We start from the raw sequence: 9508 nt of genomic DNA, 5'->3' as shown, positions 1-9508 counted from the left end.
CCCGCTCCCCCGAGGGCAGCCGAGCTCCCTTCCCTGTCTGCTCCTTGTGACAGGGATTCCCGGAGCTGCTCTAGGGTACTGAAACACATCCATTAGTCATTCCTCCCGCTCTGCCCAACAGCAGACAGCCAAATTTCCCTCCGTGTAACAGCTGGCAGCACCATTTAGTCTCACTAGGTTTGGAAAAGAAAGGGGAGAGCAGCCCCTGGGACAGTTGCAGGCACATAAAGAGCAGTGCCAGCCCACCGTGCTCGCAACAGCACATGCCACCAGGGATGGACGGGAGAGAGGACAAACCATGAAGCACCAGGCTAACCCAAGCCTTCCCTTCCTGCAGCCACACCTGTCCCATTCCTAAAGGCATTGTCACAGCAAGACCATGAAGAGATGAGCTTCCCCTCAATGACCAGGAGCTGCTGAGAAGCTGCCAGAGCTGTGGGCTGAGGCCATGGCATCAGCAGGCCATGCTCTGCCCTTTGAGACGAGCTCCCCAGACACACATCAAGCTCTGGGGTGAAGCTGTCACCAGATAACAGCAAATTTCAGGCTCACATACCACTGCTTACAACTTGGACCATCCCACACTGGTGTTTCTATGAAGAAGAGGCATAGAAAAAAAAATACAATATTAACTGCAAGAAAAGCTAAGTATGTACATGCAGCAGAGGAGCTGCAAAATACCTGCAGGACAAGTGAGAAGGACCAGCTGCCCACTACAAAGCTAATTTCAAAAGGCCTGGCTTTTATTCAGCCCCAGGAAGGAATGGGCACTTCGGTGAAGGACTCAGCAGAACCCAGAAGTGCTGCTTGACAGAGCCAGCCCTCTAAAGCTTCAATCAGATTTTGGCTCAAGTTGCTTTTTTTTTTTTTTTTTTTTTTTTTTTTTTTAAAGCTAAGCTTTCAGACTACTCAGTCATGCTTTAAAGGTTCTTGCTGCATGATTAAGGGCTAGAAATTCCTATTTTCTCAAAGCAAAATTAGAGATTTTTGTTTTCTGGTTTTTGGGTAGACCAAGGCATCTTAAAACACCTTGTAGTAACAGAAGGGAAATCACTGAGGAAGCAGTTGAAGCTACCCCACTCTTCTACTGCACAGCGTTTCTGCACTTAGGAGCCCAAAGATGTCAGAACTGCCCTAAGAGGATGCAGAGTTCAGCACTATGTCATTATTTACTTAGCAGCTCTTCCTAATTACACAGGACACTTCTGAACCAACAGCACACTTTGTTTAGTTAATACCTTTTGTTTAAAGATTAATACCTCCTGCAGATGTGGGCATTCAGAGAGCCTTCAGTGACCTTGAACATACCCACACAAGCACTGACACTGCGTGTGCACCAAGGCAGCACCACCCAGAGCCCATCTTACTTCTTCACTCTGGCAGAAGTCGTCCCGTTTTCCCCCAGAAACTGCACAGGCAGAGGAGCCACTGCACTCAGTCAGCCCTTACCCGGCCTGGGGCTGACCTCTAGTGGCACAGCACTGCTCACCTCCCTTCCCAGTCTGCAGCAGTTCAGGTCTTTCTACCCTATTTTTTTTTTTAATTGCCTCCCGGATCTCGGTCTGCTTTCCATAGCTTGGGAGGCTGCAATCCTAAACCCTGCAGGCACAGGTCTGTGGTGAGTAATGAAAGAGACTGAGAAGAAGCAGCATGGTCTTGAAAGGTTTCTCAGCCCCACAACAGGGCTGTGGCTGCTGCCTGCAAGCATTTAGGAACAGCAAAGGAAAACTCAGAAGCAAGGTCAGGGTGCACTTTGAGGCTCAGTATTGCAGGTAACAGTCACGCAGCAACAGCCCTGAATTCAGAATGCAGAAACACAGCTATTTAAGAGCAGGGAACTGGAAGGGAGAGGTGGGACCCAAGTATACTCTGCCAGGAGATGATGACACTCACAGGTAAATTTGCATGGCCACATAGTTCTAAGATACAAGGTACTGCCAGGGAAATGACAAAAAAAACCCAAGAGTAACACCAGAGGATTTCACACAGATGTTTGTCTCCATTTCTTCTCAAGGCCTTGCAGGTCAGAAGAGTTCAGGTACTGCCAATAGTAAAAAAACAAAAAAAAACCCAACACCACAAACCTTGATACAGCTCATGCCTCCTTCAACAAATTCCATCATCTGCTGGGATGCTCCCTTGCTATCCACACGTGTATAACAGACTGTGCTGACACACACTAGGCATGGCAAGCCGGTTCTTTCTGAAGAAGTAGATGTCAGGAAGAATGCAAAGCTGGATAAGGCATCCAAGGTGACAATGGTTTAGTAAAAAGACTGGAAGGGAGGAGGAAGAATACAGCACTCAGGATTCCCCTACTATCAGTTGACAACAGCTCACTCAAGTCTACGGGTCTTAATACTTGAAGGGTTGTATTTGGTGTTACAGAGCAGGCTGACCAAAGCCAAAAAAAAAAACACCTAAAAAACCCAGAGTGCATTAATTAAAACTAATTAAGTGAGCAAATGCTGTTTCAGCCTTCATAAAGCCCTCACTGAGCAGAGTCCACCCCCTCACTTTTCCTTTGGTTAACTGAAGTAAGCCCTGAAGACCACAGAGTATTCCTCCTGCCTGTTGGACATCCAACAAAAAGTTAACACTTGCTTTGCATTTTCCACTAACCACCACTACAAACACCAGAACAACCTCTTGAAACAGTCTTGCTTTGATCATCCAAGTTTCTTTCCTCATCAGGCAACCTGGCAAGCAAATGTATTGTTAACCTAAGAGCATCCGACTCCATTAACATCAAAGATAGGGTAGGAAGATGCCTGTTCAGCTGATCAGAAACAAAAGCCTCTTTAGGCACAAAAATAGCAATGCCTCCCACCCAAGAAAAGGGACTGTCTCTCCTGACTTTGCCTAGAGTGGTAACAGCATCAAGGAGAGGATAGGAGATTCATTCCTTCATGAAATAAAAGCAGAGCCACCAGCATCAGTGTTAACAACTTGAGATCAAAGTGATTTCAAAGCAGCTGAATCGTAACAGGTTTCTCACAGTAAGAACTCTAATCACCAAGCCATTTAGAGACATTTCTCTTCCTACAAACTGAAACAGGAGGACTTTGAAGATCAAGTAGAATTTCCCAAATGTTAGGTCACTTAAGTATAGGCAGGTAAGCTCTAAACACATTCACTGTGTTTACTTTGTTACTAGAACCCTTAAGCTAAATTTTTTGTCCAGCTAAATAATGAACATAGCTGAGATGCAAAGAAGTGTTTTTATTGCAAGCACAGCAGGGAGTGGGTTGCATCTCACAAGTGTGGCAGAGGGCAGATTTAAACCATCCACCCTTCTGTTTTCAGTGCTCACTGCTCTCAGGTGTACATCATTTCTGCCATGTGAGACATTTTCTTTGGAATATACAAGTAGTATTCCATGTATCCTGAAAGATCTTCAATAGTCACATCATCCACAAAGGCCCTGGCTTGCTCAGAGCAAGAGCGTGGAGAACTTGAGGGAGTTCTTGATGGCAAAGACTGGGACTGATCCTCAGAAACTGTTCTTCTGTCAGGTGCCAGTGGGAGGGCGTTCTGCAAGCCAGAGAATTTGTACACTTGCATATCTTGCCACCGTTTACACTGACAGGCTTTACCTGCACATGCACACAGCTTGTTCGTGCTCAGCTTGGACATGGACTGAAAGTCAGAAAGCTCTGTCATCTTCAGGCTTGCTTTGGATACCAGAGAAATGGCAGCTGGAGAGTTCTCCTGCCTGTTCTCTGGTGCTGACTGTGTAACAGAAGCTCCCAAAGACTCAACACCAACTCCCTTCTGGCCAACGTCAGGAGCAACACTGCATCGTTCATGGTCACAAGCTTCCTTTGGGACTGGCATCCCAAACCCACTGCTGTCATCCTGGGCATCAATCTGGCTCCTGTGTACTAGCTGGCTGCATGTGGGATTTGACTTTGTGCTGCAATGGATAAACTTTGGAGGATGAAGAATTGGAGACTTGGAACGCCTGCGACGCTGGGTTCTCACAGCTCCTCTTGAAGGTTTCTTCATAGTCCTACCAGGGAAAGATAAAAAAGAGTGAAGATTCTCTTCATTGCTATATTACAAATACCACTGGGCGGAACCTCTGCTGCATTTATATTGCACATAAGAGCTTTAAGCTCAGAGTATTTGCTCAGGGTATTCTGGCATCTTGGAATCCAACCTTGTTCTAGTCAAGCAACTGCTTTTATTAGCAACTTATAGCTGAACATCATTTAATTTCCCTTCACATAATTGTAAGTAAGAACAGTGGTCATGGAAAAAGGTGGTGTAGAGTAGCTGAAATATTCCTTTATTAAAGAAAACTTGGGTACCTTGTTTAGGGGTGTAGTTACTAGAAACCTTGTCTATTTTAAATTCCCTTTCAATGCAGTACCATATGAGGTAGTCTGATAATCCCAAGCTTCTCTTACCCATGCCAGGTTTCCTTGGAAGTACACACGTTCTTAGGCTTGGTTTCATCTGCCACTGTTCTACCTAGTGCTCTTGGATTTGTCCCTTCACCCACAGAGAGAGAAGCAGTAGATCTGTGGAAAGACATAATGAACAATTAACAGCCTAGACTGGTCACCATTACAAATATAAAAAAAACTAACAACCCTTCTCTCCCAGAAAAAATTGCTCCAAATCATTTGCAATATGCCCTGAAAGACCTGCCCACAGAGACAAGCCAAATCAGAAAGTGTTTACACATTCCTGTTTCCAAAGTTTGTGTAACAGACTCTTTCACCAAGGATGATGCCATGCAGCAGGCAGACTGAAATCCACACGCTGCTGAGGAAGCACACACAATGGCTGAACTCCAGCCTCCAGGAGGGGGGAGGGGAAAAACACCATCACTGGAGAAACACGTCTCTTTTTCCAGAGACAAATAAGCCATTCTTTCCTAAAAATAAATGTTCTTTGGACATAAATAGACTTTGTTTAACTGGAGAACACTTAAGCCTCTGTCTAGGACAACATAAGCTAAAACTACTCATACTATTGCAAGTTCAAACACTCAAGCAACAAAGTTGTGTCAGGTCTTCAACTTCAATTCAAGCCAAGGACCTTAGAAGATTTACTAATTTTTCTCCTGCTATAAATTCTTCCCAATCTCCTGTTTTCAAGGAGCTGTAATAATCCCAAGAACAATCTTTGCAAGTTGTAATCTCCCATACTAAACTGGAATTCACAAGAAAATTTTCCAAATCCTGTATTAACTTGGTTTGTAAGCAGGGCAGACTCCCTGAAAAGTGAAAGCAAGTGCCCTCACACTGCTCCAGGACAGGGACACTGATAGAGTCCAAACTGTTAGTCAAACATCTGCTGTTTTCCATCTAAAGGACAAGGAAAACAGCAGAAGATTCAAGGCCAACAGTAAAAATGCTAGAGTAATTAAGCACATCTGCCTGGGGAGTGGGACTGCAGATACTGAAGAAGTGAGGCACTTGCATGGTCATTCTTTTCTAAAAAGTTTAATTACTTAAATGAAGATACCTTTAGAAGCCCATCTACTCAGCACATAAGTTCTATGTTAATTCTAGTTACCACCTTCCTATTTACACACTGCCTCTTCAGTTACCAGAACAATCCCATTGCTGATAACAGCTTCCTGAAGCCCAGCTCTATGAAAGTGAAATGTCACAATGCCCATCTGTTACCAGAAAAAGCATTACAGAGAAGCCTTTTTTGTTTTTCATTTCAGATAAAAACGATTACCACCAACAGAAGACACATGCTGCTTGTGTTCTGCTCCCTGGGACAGAGAGGGTAAGTGCCACGTGTCACATCTCCCACAAAACAACACAAGCATTCCTTCCCATTCTGTGATTTTGGTTATGAATAGGGAATTTAAGTGACAGCACGAAAATAGTTTGTGTGGGAATTGCACACTCAACCTAATGCTCTCCTTTCCTGGCACAGAAAGGCTTCTGTCCTGGGAAGAGATGGGAGTTTGTTCTCCTGACAGGCCTCCAGAGCACTAGGACCCTAACAGTGAAGTTAGCATGTTGTCATAGCTCTGGACATAACCTTGGCAGCCACATTCAAGTCAAAATTCATTTTGAGCACCTTGTCACCTGCTGACTATCAGTAGGTTTGTTTCAAGCCTGTTGGGAGCAACCAGGGATCAAACAAATCACAGAGGAGCACAGTTTGTTCAATCAGAATGAAGGCTTTCAGGGCCTAACCCTGTGCCATTACCTCATTCCTTCAAATTTAATAGCAAGGGTGTTTCCTTCAAGCCATTTGTGACTTAACTGTGTACCTGCCTTTGCTGTTCCTTACCCAGTTGTGTCAACTCTCAGCTTTTTGAATGCAGTCTGCAGGCTCTCCTCTTCTCCATCCTTAGCTTCCTTTTTCATTATTGGGACAGCCAGAAGGTGACAGTTACCACACCCTGCTACATGCAGAAAAACAGACATGAAAGCAAAACCTTGTTAAAAATGTTAGTTGCCCAGCAGCACCATAACACATGAAAATAAACCCAAAATAGCACACAGCTGAGGTCATTCTAGTAGCACATTTCTGCATGTTGATTCATAACAAGGCTTACAATAGCCAAGAATGGAGCAAACTGTTTCTTGTACAACTGCATAGGTGAGTTAGCAGTTTTTAGTAAAATTGGTGTTGACAGCATCTTGCACAGCCATTACAGCCCAGACAGACTCTTCTACTTGTCTTAGTGTTACCAGAATAGCTCCAAAAGAGGTGAAAGGTGAGAAGGAACAACACCACTAGAAACAGTTGACTTTCTACAACTGCTGTTCCCGACTTTGGGACTTGATGTTATATAGATACTTTAACTTAAGAAAAATTTGTTGGTCTGGGTTTTAAGTTTTAAGCTAAACGATTTTTTCATCTTAGGTCTAGATCCCAGCAAGAGTTACACAACAGCAGGAGTGTATCTATCAGAACATGGCATTTTCATTGCCATTGAAAACTTCTGGTATCAACTCTTGAACAAGTACAAATTCAAGTGAGAGTGCAAACAGTAAGCCTTGCTTTAAAATAAAAATAAAATTGATAAAAACCTGCCAATGTATTACTTATTTTAAAATTCACCCTGGCCACCATTTAATCTTGCTACAAGTAATATTTCTAAATATTTCTAAATCTGATGCTCTCCAGTGCCTTAGAGTTCTGCAGTCACATGCACAATTCCACTAAAAAAATCACTCAAAAAAGGTTTGCTTCCTCAGCACAGGCTTTGCTTTTGCTGAGCAGAAACCACTGACAATAGCAAGGCTCAGTTCCACACCAGACTACCTCAAGCTCAGTGCCTATTGAAGTCTACCAGGCTGATCAGCCTGCTTCATTGAATGCTTTTGACTTGACTCCTCCTGGAACAACAGGACCATTTGGTCTGGGGGCTGTTACTGCAAGAACCTTTGGCCACATGGTGCGGGTTGTGACAGCATCAGCTTCTCAGTCTGCTTTTAAATCACAAGGTTGTCATGCTTGAGAACATTGTACAATGAGACAGGTTTGGTAGACAAGTTTGGGACTGCTGAGGCTATTTTCTACCAGGACTTCAGTAAGGCTTTTGACACTGTCTCTCCCACAGGTCCCTCAGAGAAGGTGAGGAAGCACAGGCTGGATGATTAGCCAGCAAGGTGGAATGAAAAGGGGCTGGGCCCAGAGGGATCAGTAGCACAAAGTCTAGTTGGAGGCCAGTAACTAGTGGGGGTGAGCAGTGTGCCCAGTCCTGTTTAACACCTTGGTTGGTGGTGTGGGTGAGCTGGCAGAGTGCACCCTCAGCTCGTTTGCCACGGCGCCAAACCGGAATGAGCGGCTGCGGCACCAGCCTGGAGAAAGGGGCCAAGAACCTCATGAGCTTCAGCAAGGGGAAGTGCAAGGCCCTGCCCTTGGCAGAAACGAGCCCATGCACCTGCACAGCTTCCCAGAAAATGCCCTGGGGGTCCTGGTATTCCCCAGGTGGACAAGATCCAGCAATGTGCCCCCACAGCAAAGGGACTCACGCTACCTTGGGATGCAGGTCAAGGGAGCTGGATCCTTCCCTCTACTCAGCACTGGGGAGGCCACATCTGGAGTGCTGTGTCCAGCACTGGGCTCCCCACAAGAAAGGCACCAGCATACTGGAGAGAATCCATGGAAGGGCCACTATGATGGTGAAGGGATTAGAGCATCTCCCCTGTGCAGAGAGGCTGAGAGAGCTGGGACTGTTCCGCTGGGAGAAGAAAAGGCTCAGGAGGGATCTCATCAATGTATGTAAACAGCTGAAGGGTGAGGACCACGAGAACAGAGCCAGGCCCTTCTCAGTGGTGCCCAGTGCCAGGACAAGGCCATGGGCACACACCAAAACACAGGAGGTGCTGTCTGAGCTTAAGACAACACTTCTTTCCTGTTAGCAAGGGCACAGGCTGCTCAGGGAGGCTGTGGAGTCTCCCTCCTTGGAGATATTCCAAAGCCACCTGAACACAGTCCCTGGCAGCTGGCTCAGGGTGGCCCTCCACAGACCCCTGCCAGCCTCAGCCGTCCTGTGACCCTGTACCTTCCTGTGCTGCAGGAGCCCATTGCAAAAGTAACACCTGAACCCAGTAAATGAAACAACTCCTGCAACCAGAACACCCTTTGAGCACTAACTCCACCTAGTAATACACCAGTAACACCCACATTAGTTCTGCCAGCTACACACCAGCTTTCTGTAGTATGGAGAAGCAGCTTTGGTGAAGAGAGAGGAGTAACATGAACCTCTGCAGATCCAGAGTGGTAACTTCTGCTCCCTCCCAACCCCACTGCAGCTCGGGCTGGCAGCTCTGCCCACCGATGTCCCTGCTGCTGGCTCTGCTACAGTCTGAGGGGGCCGCCCTGCGCTGCTGACAGCTGCTGTGACACACGCAGCAGGATGATGCAGCCCAACAACCCTGAGGATCACCAGTGAGTCACAGCACGTAAACATGTGAGGAGGAAGCCAACACGACACTCACCTGAGCAAGCTGCTACTTTATAGAGCCTCTTCATGAAATACTACTGCTCTGCTGAAACACATACAGCCCTTAACTCACTAAGGTCCTAACTTCAGCAAGATTTTTCCTTAACTCCAAAACAAGATTCTTTAAAATAAAAAAATCAGTCTACAAGGTTTTTATTTAAAAAAAGCCCAACCCTGTATTACATAACCTTAACAAGAAGAGACTAAAAAGTTTTCAAATCACTGTATGTTATTCAAATCATAGGACCTGTTTTAGGCTAAATATTTTAGCAAGCTGCCCTTCATCAGTGACACAGTAAGCCCTCAAAACAACGCAGAATTTATTCTGACAAAACCCCCCTTACTCTGTGACAACCAAATACAGGCTTAAGCATTTTAGACACACCTGCCAAGCAGCATCGATATCAAGAAAACAATCACTGTGAAAAACAACGGAATTTTAATGTTGTGTCAAGAAACACCTTGAAACTTGTGTTCTTCATGTCCTACGAAAATAACCATCAGCCCTTTCCCGAATTATTTTCGGCTGTCTCCCAGTCCCGGAGGAGTCCGAGCCTCGCTCGGGGCGCTGCC

At 45.5% G+C, this 9508-nt stretch overlaps 1 protein-coding gene across 1 annotated transcript; it reads right to left on the bottom strand.

Annotated features, from left to right (window-relative positions):
- Positions 1 to 3318: 3318 nt before the first annotated feature.
- On the bottom strand, positions 3319 to 6344 carry OSER1 (oxidative stress responsive serine-rich 1). The gene is made up of 3 exons (XM_008947257.1): positions 6268 to 6344; positions 4413 to 4526; positions 3319 to 4012 (listed from the first exon to the last, which is right to left on the bottom strand). Exons 1-3 carry the CDS (start codon positions 6342 to 6344, stop codon positions 3319 to 3321), a joined length of 885 nt encoding a protein of 294 aa, XP_008945505.1.
- Between the last annotated feature and the right edge of the window lie 3164 nt (positions 6345 to 9508).

The sequence above is a fragment of the Merops nubicus genome, unplaced genomic scaffold, assembly GCF_000691845.1.
Source record: "Merops nubicus isolate BGI_N331 unplaced genomic scaffold, ASM69184v1 scaffold12829, whole genome shotgun sequence".
In the NCBI taxonomy this organism is placed as follows: domain Eukaryota; kingdom Metazoa; phylum Chordata; class Aves; order Coraciiformes; family Meropidae; genus Merops; species Merops nubicus.
Note: the sequence above shows the minus strand (reverse complement) of the source record. Positions and strands in the feature narration are given on the sequence as shown.

Excerpts from the sequence above, each read along its gene's own strand:
- OSER1 (XM_008947257.1), bottom strand. The coding sequence starts at position 6,344 with ATGAAAAAGGAAGCTAAGGATGGAGAAGAGGAGAGCCTGCAGACTGCA. Across the intron at positions 4,527-6,267 it reads CTGAGAGTTGACACAACTGG|ATCTACTGCTTCTCTCTCTG; the intron begins GTAAGGAACAGC and ends GTCTTTCCACAG. Across the intron at positions 4,013-4,412 it reads TCCAAGGAAACCTGGCATGG|GACTATGAAGAAACCTTCAA; the intron begins GTAAGAGAAGCT and ends TTTCCCTGGTAG.